This window comes from Cygnus atratus, chromosome 25, assembly GCF_013377495.2.
Source record: "Cygnus atratus isolate AKBS03 ecotype Queensland, Australia chromosome 25, CAtr_DNAZoo_HiC_assembly, whole genome shotgun sequence".
Taxonomy (NCBI): domain Eukaryota; kingdom Metazoa; phylum Chordata; class Aves; order Anseriformes; family Anatidae; genus Cygnus; species Cygnus atratus.
Window position 1 is genome coordinate 3,866,982 of NC_066386.1, and position 17,127 is coordinate 3,884,108.

General features: G+C 45.9%; 1 protein-coding gene across 1 annotated transcript; it reads right to left on the reverse strand.

Moving 5' to 3' along the window:
* Positions 1-2,076: 2,076 nt before the first annotated feature.
* Positions 2,077-17,002, reverse strand: METTL2A (methyltransferase 2A, methylcytidine). The gene is made up of 9 exons (XM_035568015.1): positions 16,868-17,002; positions 14,404-14,495; positions 10,132-10,493; positions 8,734-8,783; positions 8,187-8,247; positions 6,872-7,011; positions 4,966-5,072; positions 4,688-4,753; positions 2,077-3,319 (listed from the first exon to the last, which is right to left on the reverse strand). Exons 1-9 carry the CDS (start codon positions 16,963-16,965, stop codon positions 3,168-3,170), a joined length of 1,128 nt encoding a protein of 375 aa, XP_035423908.1. The 5' UTR covers positions 16,966-17,002; the 3' UTR covers positions 2,077-3,167.
* Between the last annotated feature and the right edge of the window lie 125 nt (positions 17,003-17,127).

Genomic DNA, 17,127 nt, shown 5'->3' on the forward strand with positions numbered 1-17,127 from the left:
AGGGCCCAGGTACCTGAGCAGAGCTGTGTGGGAGGCAAGGCCCGCAGTTGCAGGAGCGCAGCAGCTTCAGAGAGAGCGGGAGCTGACAGAGATTAACGAAGGGAGCTCAGGCAGTATCTGTCTGTAGGAGGCCTGGCTCGGTCCAAGGCCATTAACTTGTTGCTCTCTGAGCACCACCAACAGGACTGGAAAACAAAAACACGTCTCCTCAGCGTGGTTCACGTCCAGCGACTGCTTCAGAACTGCAGCAGAACGAGGAGCACTGAGAAAGGCACAGAGCCACTGTGATGGCTGCAGGCTCGCAGGGCTGCAAGTTTTTGCATGAAGCCCAAGTCAAAACCAGGCAGACAACTGGGACGGAGCCTTCAAAGTAGAAACAAATAAATTACTAGTCTTCATTTTCTCCCATTCGGGAGTTTGAACTTAAAGAAGAGTCCATCAACTTTAAATAAATCATGTTTATAATTAAAAACACATTTTCCTGTGCTGCTTACAAGCCCTTGGATGATTAATAAGGCATTTTTCGAATTACTTTAATTCACACTAATTACGCTGCTTGCTTACCCCAGTCAATAGTTCTCCTTCCACGGAGATAAAGCTATCCCAGGAGGAGGTCTCCCTTCAGGGACCAGGAGGGAAAAGACCCCAGAGAACTGCCTAAGGCATCAGCAACATACGGGAGGTCTTTCACAGAAAGCTACAGAGCTGGTTACATGAGTCACGTCGTGTTCAACGCTCACAGGACTGCTTTTGCTAAGCCTGACTCTTTGCTGGATAAGAGGAGGTTGCTCAGTTCCTGGGGGCCTTGAGCAGAGGTACCAACCTCGCAGGGGGGCAGACTTTGCAGGCCTGGCATGGAAACACAAGGGGCTATGCACCTTCTGGGTTGGGTCAGGCCTGTGCCCAGCAGAGCTAAATATATTAGGAGCAAGCGGGAGAGATGGAAGGAGAACGTAAGACCCTCGTGAACATTTTCTCTTTCTTCCCCTGCCTTCAGCATTACAGTTTCTCTCAGCATTTCAAGCCCACAGGCTGACCGGCAGGATTTGGAGCCAAGGAACACGTGTTCCTCCAAGTGCTGGTGCATCCGTGTTTTGCCCCCTGCACCCTAGTGAAGATGCATCAAGGGCAGGTCAGTAGCAGGGTATGGCTTTTGAGCTGCCTTGACGAAAAAGGACAGGAAGTGGAGAAACAAACAAAAAAGGCAGTAAAGGATCCGTGAAATAAAACCGTCTCTGTTCACTTTTTGTCTTTCCAAAAAGAGCTGCTTCAAGCCTTATCTTCTCCCGTGTCATTTGGAGGCACTGTCAAGCCTCCTATTCTTTTAGAAAAAATAGCTGGGAAGACAATTCTTCCCATACTACAAACCATAGTAGTATAACAAACTGAATGAGAATTCAATTCTCATACAATTTACAATATTACTTAAAAAATAAAAATAAAAATATAAAAACAGTGATGCACTTCCATGCCTGCCCCAGCACTGCAGCCTGCCTTTGGACCGTGAATGGATTTGCTGGGTCACCATTCCACAGGAATGGCTGAAATGTCCTGGCTCAGAGGCCTTCATTAGAAGACATACTAATACCTGTGGGGAGACACAGTGATGTGGAAGCTGCGAATTGATTGTGCTACCTCATGTCCGGCAAAGAGCATGCCCCTTCCAGCACTTCACAAACCAGTATGCTCCATGAAGACTCCTGCAGACTCTCCAAATCTAGCAATGACACTTCCTCATCTTCTTACCCTTTCTCACCCATTTGAAGACAGCAGTTATTTCATCACCTATGTGTCCTTATAGTTGACAGTTATTCTTAGGCAACTGTAAGCTACAAGTACTAGTACACAAACTGCTCTTCAGCCAGTGCTGCGCTCAGTAGGCACTGTTACTTCATGAGCTAAAACAAGCTAAGAGATACCAGCAAGGCTTTCTTTCCTTGAGAGGTGTGAGAAGGCAATAGTGAGAGCCAAGATAATCAAAGAGGAAAAAAAACAGCAGCTACTTAACAGTGTCTGAAATCCTCCAGAAGCACGTGAGTTTCTGTGGAAGCCTGATTTGTATTAATCAAACCAGCATTGAAAAGCGTTACCACAAAATTTATTCTAATACCTGTTGTACCACACCCTAAAAATCACAAAAGAAAACAAGTTGAGATAAAAGATGTTAGCTGTCAAAGGTGGGGAAATACCGTCAGAAAGCCACAAGGTTGGCTTCCTCTGAGAAATTAAAGAAAAGTGGTAGACATTCTTCAGATTTCTTATCAAAGACAGGTGTCTTGTCTACTTTGGTTTAGCACATCACCATCACAGGGCAGCGCAGCTCGTCACCTGACTGCAGCCAGCAAGAACAGTTCCGACTGCTCGAGCAGAAAAAGCAGGAAATGGATTCTGCATAAACTCTGGTCCCACAATCTGCTTTTGATTCTCTGCACTTTGGAGGTGCCCTAAAACTGGCATCAGCCCAGGTGTTTGAAAGCCTGAACCCTGCCTGATGTGAATTTACAGCCCCTGAGGTACAGTGTGCTTGCTCCCTAGACAAACATCCTTGTGAACAGTAAGGGGCAAGGCAGCATAATCTGCTCTCTCCACAGGTTACCTGCTCACCAGGAGGCATCCATGGGGAAGGTGGCACAGAGAAACTAGAATGCTCTTAGGTCATGACCTCGATCAACGTATTTTATCTTGTGGATTTGCACAAACCTGAACAATTGTAAGAGAGCTGCATGAGATAGTTAGGGCAAGGGATCCATATCATGCCTAGTGACCAGCCATGAAGAAAGGCAGACTTACCGATTTTTTTTTTTCCCTAAGACAAGAGTACACAACACAGAGGTAAGGTTGAAGATCTCCTTCTGCTTCATGTAGAAATCCAGAGTGAAAGTCAGTTGCTATTCAGCCTGCTCAGCTGCTCTTAGACAGCATGGCCATTTCTTACATTGTTAAAACCATTAGCAAGTTTAAAAATTCAGCCCAGTGGCAAGACATTTAAAATACTGCTTGGTCTCCTCCTAGAGCATTTGTCCTTAACAAAATTCACTCAAAGTGATGCTAGGCACTGTAAAAGGCACTGAGGTTCTGTGCATGCTGGCCTCCCTAACAGTTCTCACCAGGAGGAGCCTGCACATGGCCATAAAGAAGATTGAATCTAAAAAGCATGCCCTGTTTCCTCATGGCTGATGGGCAGCAGGCTTCTGGTATTTGCACTGGATCCACACTCGATACATTGTCATTTGCTTCCCACGGTTCACTTGCAGTCGCCGATCCACCAGATTCTGGATTTTCTCCAGCCCAGCTCTTGTGAAGAGATCGTCTAATTCATCTGTAAGCAGAGAGAAGGAGATAAGGATGCTACAGCTTTCATTTAACTGATACCTGCTCACGCTGAGGGCTAAACAGAGTTGAAAGATGGGCCAGAGGAAACTCATGGTCTCTGGCAGGGAAATGTGAAGATCAGACTGGACTTAATTGCTGTGGTATGGGGGGATTAAGATCACAGTCTCACCAGTTTCCTTTGAATTTACCTCCTACTAAGGAAGGAAAGAAGTATTGTGAGGACAACTAGAGTTACAGAGACTTGACAGGGAGAAAACAACTGCAATTCCAGACTTGGGTATTGCCTCTAGTAAACAATTAAGGGAACATCTTCTGGCGAGCAGGGACAGATCCATTCCCTCCCCCTCTCCCTCCCTCCATAGGGATTTCAGAGTCTGCAAGAGCAAAGAACGGGATCAGATGAATCAGGCCTGCACTTTCAAAAGGGTGGCAATAAGATCTTTGCTGTATAGGCTGGAGGGGAACTGGATTCATTAAGGTTAAGTCTGGAAAAAAAAAATCTGTAAAAAACCACACCCAGCTGGGGCCCAATCAAAGCACCAAGAGCCCTCAAGGCTGCAACACTTACACTGTTAGGTATTCCTGACCAAGCAAATAGTATCACAGTGCCCCAGCACAGTGGCCCTGGGCAAAGCCAGAGAGAGTCCTGCTGAGCAGCAGACAGCTCGTTCAACTGCAGCCTGGGAGCACGTGATTTGTACGGAGTTTCTGTAGAAAAGGGCTAACAGGTCTCAGCTTGTGCTCTTTTATCAGATGCTTGCCATAGCGAAGCGTTTGCCAAACACGCATTAAACATTAATTCTGTTGTGACAAACAAGACTTGTGCAGTAGGGAACGGAATGGTTTGTTGCAGTTGTGCCACTGCTCTAAAACAGACTCTGCAGATGTGCCCTCAGTGGAAATGACTGGAGGTGCGACTGGTGATAAGGAGAGAGAAATACAAGCCCTGCTGAACACAAAGCAGCAACAAAACTGAGGAGGCTGCCTCAGCTTTGTGCTGAACCACACTCCTCTTACTCCCTTGTGTCAGTAAAGTTAAGAGAAGATCTTCCAGTTGTGTCCATCTCACTGCATCCTTCTCAGGCAACAAGATTCAAGGAGAGCTCTTCCACTCCCATTCCTCCCAGTGTAGCAAATACACCAGTTTTAAACTAAAAAGGATCTTCTGCTTAAGAATTCACTGTGCCACATTCACATCAGTAAGTGTCAGGCCCAGGTCCCCGTGCAATTGGGAGACACTTAATATTTCACGCTGCTCCAAGAAAAAAACAGGCTGGAAAGATCTGCTGACAAAACAGGGCACAAGGACAAAAAGAGGTGAGCAGAGCCAGAGGGATGTTTTCTAGCCTCCTACCTTGGGTGAAGAAGTAGACTCTGGTGCCATCACCTCTCACATAGAAGTTATCAGACAGACATTGACCTAAGGGCAAGAAGGATTTAAACAGTTACCAGCTATCATTTAAAAATCAACAACTGCCATCCAACTGCATATAACGACAAGAGGCACTTCTCCCAGCACATGCTGTGCTTGAGGAGAATTAATGAGCTGCCTCCCAAACAGGGCAGACACTGCTCCAGAGAAGCATCATCCGTTAGTGAGCTGGTAAGGCTCCCCAAGGGAAATGAAAATACCTTTCTTAAACCGAAGCTGGGCCAAGTCGTAGCGGCCATAATCTCGTAACAAAATCATTCCTCCTGGTTTCAGAAGGCGACTCAGTCTGTTAACGATGCACTGCATCCTAAGGAAAGAACAAAAAAGCTGTACTCAACAGTCTGCAAAATCACACCCGTTTACTTAGCCTACTTTCCCAAAAAGAAGGTATAAGGCTTCATTTCTGTTTCAACTTCGTACAAAAAGCTACCAAAAATTGGCACTTTTCTGAGCTCTCGCAGGCTTAGGTGGGTTGATTTTATTTGGCCACCTTTTTTCTGACACTCCCCAATTCTGTTTTTTTTTTTTCTACATGGGTAACTTAGCCTACCACAGCAGGGGTTAATTGCTCTCTCTTACTAATTACAAAAATATCTCTACTGGTTTTTGTAAAACAAGCAGAAAGTGAACTTGAAGAAAAATGCTGTGAAATAAAACCAAAGGGAATACTAAAGAGAGAACAGGAATATTTAAGTCATTTATTTGCATTTCATAGGTCATAGCACATCATCATGCTAAGCACAGTACGTTTCTAAACTGTTTTCTGAACCTGCCCCCTCCCTTCTTCCCACCTGCTGAAGAGAAATTCATTTAGTATTGGAGCCTAAAAATACAGCAGCATACCTCCCACAAACTGGTGCTGAGTGCTCAGTGCGGCTGGTGTTCAGAACAGGCAAGCAACCATGACCACAGCAAGAGTTCAACCACAGCCATTCAGCACTTCAAAATTACACCTATCCCGTACCAGAATTTGCTAGAACAAAGTACCTGCAAGTTCCACTTCCAGAGGTTTAGCAAAAAACTGGACCAGTCACAGAACAAACTTTAATTTTCCTTGATATGAGGAGACCTACTCTGGAGCTTTACACGTACCTAGCAAAGCCCTGACACCCAACCACCAAGCCATTTTTACAACTTTTACACTGGCTCTGCGAGTTTCATCTCCACATACTGAAGTGCAGGCTCAGCTCCAGCAGCCTCATCTAGAAGTATTCAAAGGAGCATTTTCCCATTAGTTCTTGCCCATTACTACCCATCGAACATCTCTTATGTATTCTGCTCCAGATGGACGTTTCATTTAACAAGATTCTCTTTCCTGCTCTTGCAGAGTTCATGCAAATAACAGTTTAGCTATTTAACTGCTAACAGCCTTTCTGCATCATGCTTATAACACAGGTGGTCAAACCGTGTAATGTTTCCCTATTCAACTGTTAGTTAATTAAACTCCATAAAGATACGGATGGCACACAGATCATTTTACTATCTAGCAAGTGCTGAAGCTAAATAATTCATTACGTAGAAAGCTACCAGTCTCCTCCTCAACTTAACGGTCCAGGGAGATCCCATGCAGCAACACCATGGAGTACAGTGAGCTTTGTTATTAGCCAGTCTGATAACTTTCTTTGGCATTTTTGGTACAAGATCTCTTGGCAACAGGTGACTGCAATAGAAAACTCTTCTTGATATTCCCAATATCACTACTTTGTGCAACCAAAAGTGGTGCAACTTTCAAAATACATCAGTACTGCAGGCTGTTTTAGTCCTTGACTTCAATGTGAAGTCCATAAAACTGTAGAGATGAGGTAGTGAAGTTGCAGAGATGAAGAAGACGAGATACATTGAGATTACAGAGATACAGCCAGGGAATTTTAAGTCTGTGATATAAGTTATGACGGCATAACTTGAACAGATTAATAAGAAGCCTTATCTAAACTGAATGAAATGGAAGAAGGTATAACAACATGGCAAGTACTTCCCGCTGGTCACCAGCCAGACTTCAACCATTGAAGTTTTTACTTTCTCTGTACTGTTTTAAAGTTTCCCTAGTAAAGAACTCCAGTTCTATGTGCATTTTCTTTGGAACCAGAAGGAATTATTAAAACTTACTTCTCTGGGAGAATTGCTGAGAGGACAAAGATAAGAATGACAACGTCAAGACTCTCATCCGGCATTGGGAAAGGACTTTGGTCATTGCACAGATCATGGACAAACGCAAAGCAGCGAGAAGAATCATATTCTGCATTGCTCTGTATTTAAGGGGAGAGATATTAGAGAATTAGCACACATCAGCAGCCCCTGATCTCCGTATTATCTGGACATGGGAGCACTTCGACTTTCACATAATGACGTGGTGTGTCCAGAGACCTGTTTCAGCTTCACTGAACTAAACAGGAGAGACAGTTCTAGATAGGGTTGATGGGCTCCCTGGTCAGATAGGGAAAAATAAGTACACGTAGGAGATTTACAGAGAGCTTTGGACTTGTTACATTTAGGCAATGAGCACTGCCAAAAAAATGCAAAACTGGATTGAGGGATAATTGCAATTTTAAGGTTGGATTTCCCACTAATAGTAGAAAGAAGTGAGAAATTTACTCTGTTAAGTAGGAAATCTTTATGAAAGTGGGTGTGTTAGGGCACCTGCATCACTGAAATCAATATTCATTTCAACTACAAGCAAGCTACTCTCAATACCCCAACCATCAAACCTGGCTCCCTAAAGTTATGCTCATAAAATCTCATGCAGACTTCCATAAGTTGTTTAATTTTCTAAAGCTGCTGTTAGGTATTGTAGTAGCTTCTATAAGCAGTGCTTGTGTCAGCTTAGAGAACGAAATGGCATGCTGGATCTGCTGCTGCGCTCCCATCTCACCTCATAAAGTGACTGATTATATTTGATACCTCACAGCATTCCCAGTTCTGTTCTGACCTGAAATTTGTTAGCAGTATTTATCTTCTGACTGAATCCCAGCCTCCTGCTCCACAGACAGCAGTACCCCTCCACAGCTGTCTGTGCAGAAGCAGTCAGACCACATTCCCAGAACTGCAGTGACAGTAATGCACACACAAATCAAAACCAACTTCAGCTGCTGTTAAAAAATAGCCTGAATGTTTTCAAGGTTCAGCAGTTACTCAACTAAAAGAGCGCTGCACTTAGAAGAGTGCTGCCAACCAAAGGGGAAAGGAAATCTGGCTGGCTTGTCTGCTGCCAATGTGACATTCTCAGAACTCCTGCTTCCCTCATTTCTCCAGTCTTTGATGGCTCATTTTCCTGATTTACCAGTACGAGGGTCAGCATCAGGGCTAGCTAAAACCAGAAAGCTTCCAACATAGCTAGACAGCTGGTGGAAGCCATGATATACTTGGGTTAATGTGCAATTGGCACCTTGTACATCCTACCTTCATAAGTCACCGTTGAGTTTACCTGGACAAGATCCACAGCCGTTGTAGAAAAATCACAGCAATAAACAAAAAGGCCTGGGTCACTGGAATAAATAAAAGAAACTATCATAATTTATATAAAGGTGCTCCACAGGAATTAAAAAAGTGTCTCAAACTCACAGAACACAAAAATAGGGGGCAGAAATGCTGGGCTTTAACGTCTCTCTCTCATCAGTCGTGCAAAATTGAGTGGAGCACTTTGTTCATTTATGTTCCAGTTATTCTCACATAGAACAGACTGCTTACTTTTTCTTCAGGAGAAGGAGAGACACTAAGGCCTGTATGAAAATGCTTGAATGAGTATGAATGAGACATGCAAACACGCATCATGCTTTGTAGGTTGCACTAAAAAAGCCAAAGATTTCCAGGCTCAAAATACAATTATTTGAAGACTTGTATGGCACATCTGTCATTTACATACGGCCTTTCTCTATGAAATTGTCAAAACTAAAACCATATGCAGCACTTTTCCAATTGTTTTTCAGAGGCTGGTTTATCATGCAGGCAAAAACCTGCTGAGAACTACTTACTTGTTGGTTTGTAGGATTGGGAAGACCGTATTTCCAGCACCACAGCCAACCTGCACAAGCAAAACAGACACGTACATAGTGAAAATTGTTTCTTCAGCATGTCCCACACAGCTAGTTTCAAATCATCTCTCTACAGCCATGAAACAAAGAGCAACTCACAAGTAACACATGAGCACAGCAATGACCATTTGCAAATATCACTGTAAGTTCTGAGTAAGTTCAGCTCTGAGAAACAGGCCTACATATGAGCATTTGTGGGAAACCACTAAGTTAGGCAGTTCTTCCAGAAATCTTACTAACAAGCCATATTGTTACTTCTCTGAAAACTGTTTTTTGTGGAATCCCAAGCATAACAACCAGTATGAGTCACTGAGGCACTGGCAAAGGCCGGGAATTAGTTACATTAACTTCCATAGAAATTCAGAGCAATGGAGAAAGAAGTTTGATTTGCTATAATTACATCCTGCTGTTTCAGAGTTCCCCTCACTAGATGGCTCTTCCTCAAGTTACAGCTAGGCCTACAATGATTCTGTCCCACTATTCCTTCTACTTGTTCCCGTTTGAAGAGGACTCACACAACTGGGTTTGGGGAATTTGTCTCTGCTTAAACAATCAGTAAAATTGAAAGACTGCGCAGAAAATACCACCAAGGGCTCCCAGTGACAGACAGCACCGAGAATACTCAGGTGAGAAAGGAAAGCCACCACGAACCAAGAACATTAGTCTGAGGAAGTCCCCAGGGTTCAGATTATACACAAATCTAAAGGGCAGCTTATGTTGACTCTCCCTGGGAGGGCAGAGCTTCCACAGCACATGAGCATTCAACAGAAATAGTGATATCCACACTAAACAAACGACCAGAGCAAAAGGTCATTACGAGCTGTTAGGAGTCTAGTATTTGTAAGTCCTACAAGCTTGCCCAGGACAAGCGTGATACTCTATATTAATCCGAGATTCCCACTGCTATCAGGTGGATCAGGAGGACCCAAACAAACAGGATCTTTACATTCTTGGTTTCATTGTTTCATTATCCATCTCCCAAGGCAAACAAGAACTAGCACAAAACCACAAAACACAAAAGATAACACAGACAAATAAAACAATCAACTTCTTACACAGAAGATGCCTTAAAGGCTTGTTTCAACATGAGATAGTTAGTATTTCAAGCGTGGAAAACTTCTTATGGTCCATGTGCTCTGCCAGGACACTGTCTGAACCAAAAGAACCCCAAGTTCTAAGCTGCCCTCTCTCTTTTTTGCATTTTACTGACTTAAGTCAATCACGCCATTCACTTGCTGTTTGCCGTGACATGTTTTTACATCCAGTCACTCCAATATAAGATATTGATATAAGAGACGAGACTGTTCAAAGTGTGATTCTTTGTTCTATAGCCATTACCTCTAATATGCGGTAAGATGCAGAGGACCCCGGGTAATCTCCGTAACTTTGGTTCACCTCACTACACTTCTGTGGAGCCAGCTCCTCCGTGCAGAATGTAGGCGGGCTTTTTATCAGGTTTAACTGATTCTCTGCCCTGGTTTCTAATGAGCAATGTCCATTTTCACAGCTTCCCAGCCCTTCGTTGTTGGATTCTTCTTTGTAACTATGTTCACGCACAGAGTCCTCATTTTGACTTGGGTTCCTATTTGGTGCCAGCTCAGGAAATTCAGTGAACAGCCAGTGCCTGTCCTTGAAGAAGCCGTTTTCATGGATTTTATAAAAGTCATCCCAGTACCTCTTAGCATTCACCTCGTATTCCTCTGCAAACACAAACAAAAACATCACCAGCAGTCAAATCAGAAGGTCTCAGTTTAATCAGTTCAGTCAGTTAGGGACCGCTGCAGATATCTACTCAGTAATCCCTTATAATAAGTAAGGTTATTGATTGAAAATCACCTCGATTTAAATTGTATCATCCCACAAGAACACTCAGTCTGCCTCCTTACTGTCACTTTGTTAGGAATAATAAAGGGAAAAGAGAAGAAGGAATAGAAGAAAATAGAAAGAGGAAACTGCCTGTCTCCTGGTAGGATTTAAAGGAAGTTGGCAACAGAAAAGGCCTCTTTGAAGGAGGCTGGAATGAAGAAATCCAGGTTTTACTTCCATCCCTAACGCTAACTTATTCAGTTCACAGGAGCAATTCATTTGGAGCCTCATGACTTTAAGTGTCAAGCACTTAAACTTCTAAGGAATTCTATGACAAGTGCCTGGAGCTGAAGAGCTCCCGTCTGACACACCACCCCTTTTTTCAGACTGAGAAACAGCAAAATTAGTCAACTCCACAGGCCTGGCCTAAAGCTCAATTAGCGTTTACACAATACTCCAGGACTACAGGACAGCACGTTTTACACAAACATTCCTGGAGTTCAGTCTTTGGCACTTTGTTTTCCACGGTTCTGTGCAGGTTGGAACATCACAGGCATGAAATTAAAACAAAAGAGAGGAACCGAAAGAAGTGACCACTACAAGTGAAGTAAGAGCGTAGAGCTAAGGTGGATGGACTGAAGTTGCAAGAATTAACTTTAGCATCAAGCAATGCTATTTTCACACCAAGTAGATACATTCCAGTAGCAAGATGATTATTACAGAGAGCTGGAAGAACTCTTAGGAAGCTATAACCTAATGAAATCAGAGCTATCCACAGAATTATTTCCACAGCTTCGCGTATTTCAGATCAGGTATATTTCGATGAGTTATTTTTCCATGGGAAATGAAGAATCCAATTGGTTTCCTGAATTCTCATCAACGCAGTAAGCTTTCTGTCCTGGCAAATAAGAGCTAATTATAGCCTTCTGCGCTTGTAATCAACTAGAGGTATTAACAGCCTTGGCCAGAGACCCCAACTGCATCTCAATAAGGTGCAACTCCTTAGACATCTTTGCACGGCAACAAGTTCGTTACTGAATGCACAGAAAATTTCCAACCATTAAAGATGCCAACTGTACGTGAGAACGGGTAGCCTCTCTACAACGTCCACTAACAGTAGGGTTTAGAGAAAAAGCAGGCATCCTAAAATTGGGGATTATAGTTATCTGAACTGCAGTTTATTTACTAGTCTTTCTGAAGAGCATCAAAATGGTTAGAAGACATCTGAAGAGAGATACTAAGAAGGAACCAAGACCACCTGGAAAAATAAGTAGCCTCACCCAAACATAGACAAAAATAGCTTTAACAAAAGAATCAGAAGTCAATCATGTATTTTTAGTAGGATCTATCCCTGAAGCACAAGAACGATATATAAAAGTAATCTCTCTACCTCAATTACAAGCACATTCTCCTTTTAAGAAGCCTTGCCCTTAAACACCACGCTGAAAGAAATTTTAGTCTGATATTAGACTAGAGAGAGCAGTAAGTTTGTGCCGTGATCTCACCACACCTCAACGCAAGCAGTCAAGAGAGTTTACTACTTGCACAGGAGACACTCAATGACTGCTAATGTCAGAGGAAGAAGAGTTATGGATTCAGTCCCTGGTGCACTCACTCCTGAGCTGTCACTTCTGCCACGCACTAGTAGGGAAACACAAGGCTGCTGGGGCTGAAAACGCTCTTTCAGCTAACAAAAATATAAAAGCCCGATTCCTGCCCATCCCTAAAGGAGCCACGGCAGCCTCTGACCGTAACAGGATGTTCCTGTCAGGAGCTGTGGCGATATTCCAAGCCAGCCATTTTGGATCACCAACGTTTTTGCTCTTCCTAAATTATTGTGAAATTCTGTTGGATGCTATTGAACAGCTGCTGCGCTCCAACCCAGACGTGCGGAAGCTTTATTTAGAGTTCATTTTAAAAGCACTAGAATAAAGGATCGCTAGCAATATAAACACAAGAAGCTGAGGGCCAGCTGATAGAGATCATGCAAGAAACAGGGTTAAAGCTAAAACTGACCATGCTAATTTTTCAGTCTGACTTCCCGCACAACTTCCGTCAGAGAAGTTCTCATAATACTTGCTTCAAGATCCTTTTTGTGGTATTAGCTCACAAGGACATCGGCATGCGAGCCGGATTCCTCCAGAGACTTTCTTGACGAGGACTCCTGACCTTTTTGCTCATCTTTGGTAGGACACACCCAAAGTCAAGCCCCTACTCACCCTTTCACATTGCAGAAGAAGTGCAAACAAACATAACTGTTCGTAAAAGACAGGAAGAGAACCAGAGATCCTTTGAGTCGCATGGGGGCTTTCTCTAAAGAAAACCAAGAAACCCCTTCAGTTCTTTCTCTGATTCCAGGCAGCAGATACACCTTCTGCACAGCACACAGAACTTCCCTCCTTCTTCAGGATAAATTCTGACAGCCCAAGAAGTCCAGAGAATGATACAGCCATAATGACCAATAGCCTGTCTTTGTTCTCCTGCCTGGACGTTTCTGATTCTCAAAATACTGGACCCTTCAGGCACATTTGGCTGGGCTGACCTCCCTATGTTTCAGCCATCCCATTGTCTCCACATGCTTCCTATTGAATAGCAGCCATCAAAATTTGACTGTCCCACATTGTTCGGTCTGGGAAATACATCACGAAGACCTGACAAACTGCTCCAACAGCAAATTTCTCCGCAATTTCATAGTTGCATATAGGTTCTCAAAGCATGACAGACAGCAGCCTTTAATGTTAACCAGATTTTAAAATGAACTCAACACAATGGGTATCACAATAGAAACTGCTGGATGCTTCTGGGAATCCAAGAAATTAGGAGGGTTGCTCTTTGGTGTAATTAAATTTGCTATTGTGAACACAACTGGAAGCTATATGGGAAGTGTCTGAATAGCTGCAGTAGTGCTCAGCGCTGCCTTACAGATGACACACACAATTTACTTTGAACAAAAGGAGCGGATACATCCTAGAGCTCAGCGGGATATAACAAGATCATCATCAAACGAGTCTCTTATCATACCAAAGAAGAGGAAATCTGAGAGCACCGTCACCTGAGGGACTGGATGGTACCTAAGAGGTGTGAAGATGCAGCGCTAACCAACTCCGGAACAGCTTCAACCACGTAACTTGACCATAGAGCTGTGCACCTCTAGCTCGATTCCCGTTCAGGTAAGCTCTCATTTTAGATGTATCAACATCCTTTAAGCTGAGATTGAGGAAATAAATTTGGAAACCCTTTTCTGCCTCTCTGACGATAAACACTCCCATCAGGATAGAATCATTTCTCCTGACTTCAGGTTTAACCATGACCGTGCTGTTTGTTAACTCGGTAGGGATGGGTATGGACACTACTTTATTCGAGCCTCTTAAGAGGGAAAAAAAATCTTGCAGCATGCAAGCAAACAGAAGATTAACTGTTAGAAGTTAAGCTTTAGAGAGCAAAACACGTATGAGACTGTTGCTCTACGCTGAAAGAAGCCTGTTGACAGGAAACACTACCAACTATTTAAACGTACACAACACGAAGAAAGAATCTCAAGCCAAGATGACTCCTCCCAACCAAGGTCATTTCTTTTCCCCAGAATGAGCCTTGGCAGAAGGTGGAAAAGTCACAGAGAGGTAAATTTAGAACAGAAAGACTCCTCCTCCGCCATTTTCACTATCACGATCTTGGTAATGTATTTTGAATAATTCAGGAGAGAGGGGGAAGGGAGGAATACATGGAGATGACCACGCAGCTCAGACTGTTCTGCTGCTGTACACACAGTCAAGACTGATGCGTTACAATAATATCTAAAGGTACCTTGTTTATCTTGTGGCAATAGCTGCGAGCTGTTCTCTTGAACTTTACTCCTGGCACTGGCTTCCTGCTCTTCCGACCATTCCACGTTATCCCTGTTGTGAAAATGAAGGTGAGCTACTCAGCTGAGAATCGTGAGGCAAAGACAAAGACAAACAGAGAAAGGTCTGAACAGCTCTCCCCGCCGACGGTTGTGGAGCTTTTCCACATCTCCAAGTCTAGCTCAGCAGCAACGTACCAGCTATCAGCACGTAGGGATGGTTGCCGGTTCTGAACGAGCCGTACTGGGAGCATTACAAAAGGCATCACTGGAAGGGATCCCAAGAGACACCAAATCTGTCCCCTAATCCTTTCCCCTATTTGACGTTCAGCCAAGCTGAGAGGAATTAAACCCTTCCTATAAAACCACCAGGGCACTCAGCACAAACAGGCCTCCTTGGAGAGGAGCTGCCATTCCCCCCCGGTGAAAACAAGTAATGGTTCCTATACAGGTGACTGCCAGGTTGGCACTCGCATACTTTCGCTCGAGCAGGTTGTCAGCACGGTCCGTTTGATTTAGCTGTCTTAGAAAATTACGTTTTATTTCTCAAGTTAAAAGAAAGAGGGCAGCTAGGGTTATTTGGAAGGTAAAGTGTTACATTAATATTAAACCCAATTATGACAAAAATATGCAGGAATCTTAAAAGCATTAAGAACCTATTAATAACTCAAATGTGCATACAAAGTTGTATAGTCATTAAAGTCATTCACCTGACCTTTTTTCATTAAAACAAATGAAGGAAAAGCAAAATACAAGGATCAAGAAGACCAATTCTGGCCTCAGGAAAAATTAACCTTTTGATATTAAGCAACAAAACAAAGCCTTAACTACTGTCTCTGAAAAACTAGATTACTAGGGAGTTTCTGCAGGGAAATACTATTGAGGATATGCTTTGGTAACACACCTTTGATATAGAATAGTCCCAAAATAGATGACAAGCTGATACATGCACTCATTACTTTATTACAGATTAAACATAGCCCATTTTCAACAGGGCAGAGCATAGCAGCCAGAGCCCTAAAGTGGATATATTTACTTCAGAAATGCAAAATACCTTCAGTTCCCGTCAAATTCAAGCATTTGGGCACTGAACATCTCTAAAACAACAGCTTTCTGCAACCAAAGCCCTCCTGCTCCAAGCTAACACCTGGCGTGATCCCACACTCTTACGGCATCGCGTGGCAGGAGACGGGTGAAGTTATCTCCCTTCGATTTACACGTCAGCTGCTCGTGCGTACGGGTGGGAAAGTTGTAAGTGTCTGAGAGCAGATACCGTGTTAACTATAGCAATGAATCGATGGCCACGAAGCAAAGCAGCACGTGCTCCTGAAATAGGGGGCGGGCTGCGAATCCTGACTGCTTCCGACCCAAGGAAGGCTCAGGACCACGGGGAACGGGTGCTCCCGAGCACCAGACGATCAGGGCTGGGCTCCTCCGCACCTCCAAGCTCTCAGGGTAGCCCCAGCAGCCCCCCAGGCCCCGGTGCGCAGGCCTGTGCCCCCTCACAGCCCTAGGCCAAGCCGCCCCCCTGCCTGCTCTGCGCCCCAGCGGGCGCTACAGAGGGGAGCCTGGGCAGCGGGCCAGCACGCTGGGAGGGGGCATGAAATTGTTCAATTGTCTGTGGCTGGGCTCCTGCGAAGCAGAAATGGCGGGGGGCGATGCTCAGGGCTGACCCGAGCCCTGAGAGCTCCGTTATGGGGAGCCTCACCCTGCCACAGCGACAGGCTGGGGATGAAGCTCTCTGGCCACCTGCACCGCCGCAACGGGTGTGGAGAGGCACCCCTGGGGCAGGGGCTCGCTGGGGCACGGGCTCTCCGTGACAGGGGCTCCCTGGGGGCAGGGGCACCCCGCGACTTGGGCACCCCAGGGAAGGGATTGCCTGGCGCATGGGCACCCTCAGGAAGGGGCACCCCCGGGGCACAGGCTCTCGGGCACGGGGCTCTCTGCAACAGGTGCTCCCTGGGGACAGGGACACCCCACGGAAAGGGCTCCCTGGGGCACGGGCACCGGCACCCCAGGAGAAAGGGGTACCCTGGGGATAGGGGAACGCTCGGGAAGGGGCTTCCTGGGGGCACAGGCTCCCCGGGGCACGGGCACCCCCGGGCTTGAGGCTCCCCTGGGCACGGGATCCCCGCGATTTGGGCACCCCAGGGACACGGGCTCCCCGGGGGCAGAGGCACCCCGGGGGCTGAGGCTCCCCGGGGCACGGGATCCCCGGAACTTTGGCACCCCCGGGGCGGGGGCTCCCTCAGGAAGGGACACCCCGAGGCTGGGGCTCCCCGGGACACGGACACCCCCGGTGGGACACACGGGCACCCGAGCCGGCGGCTCCGCGGGCCTCGGCCTAGGGGGAGCGGGCAGGGAAAGGCGGGGGAGCGGGGTTCAGCGGGCCCGCCGAGGGGTCGGGGAGGCGGCGGCCGCCCTCACCAGGCGTTGTGCTGGAAGAGGCGGGCGGGGTCGGTAAGGAGCCGCCTCCCGAACGGCCGCCGGGGCTGCGGCAGCGCCTCCTCGCTGGGCGCCGCCATGACGGGGCCGCGCGGCACCGGAACCGGAAGCGCCGCCCCGGGGAGGGAGGGGGGGCCCGACCCGAGAGAGGACTAGGCGGGCGGCCGCGGTCACGTGGGGCGGCGGCGGCGGGAAGCGCGCGCGAAGGCGGCGGTGGGGGTGGGGGGGGAAGGAGGGGGCGG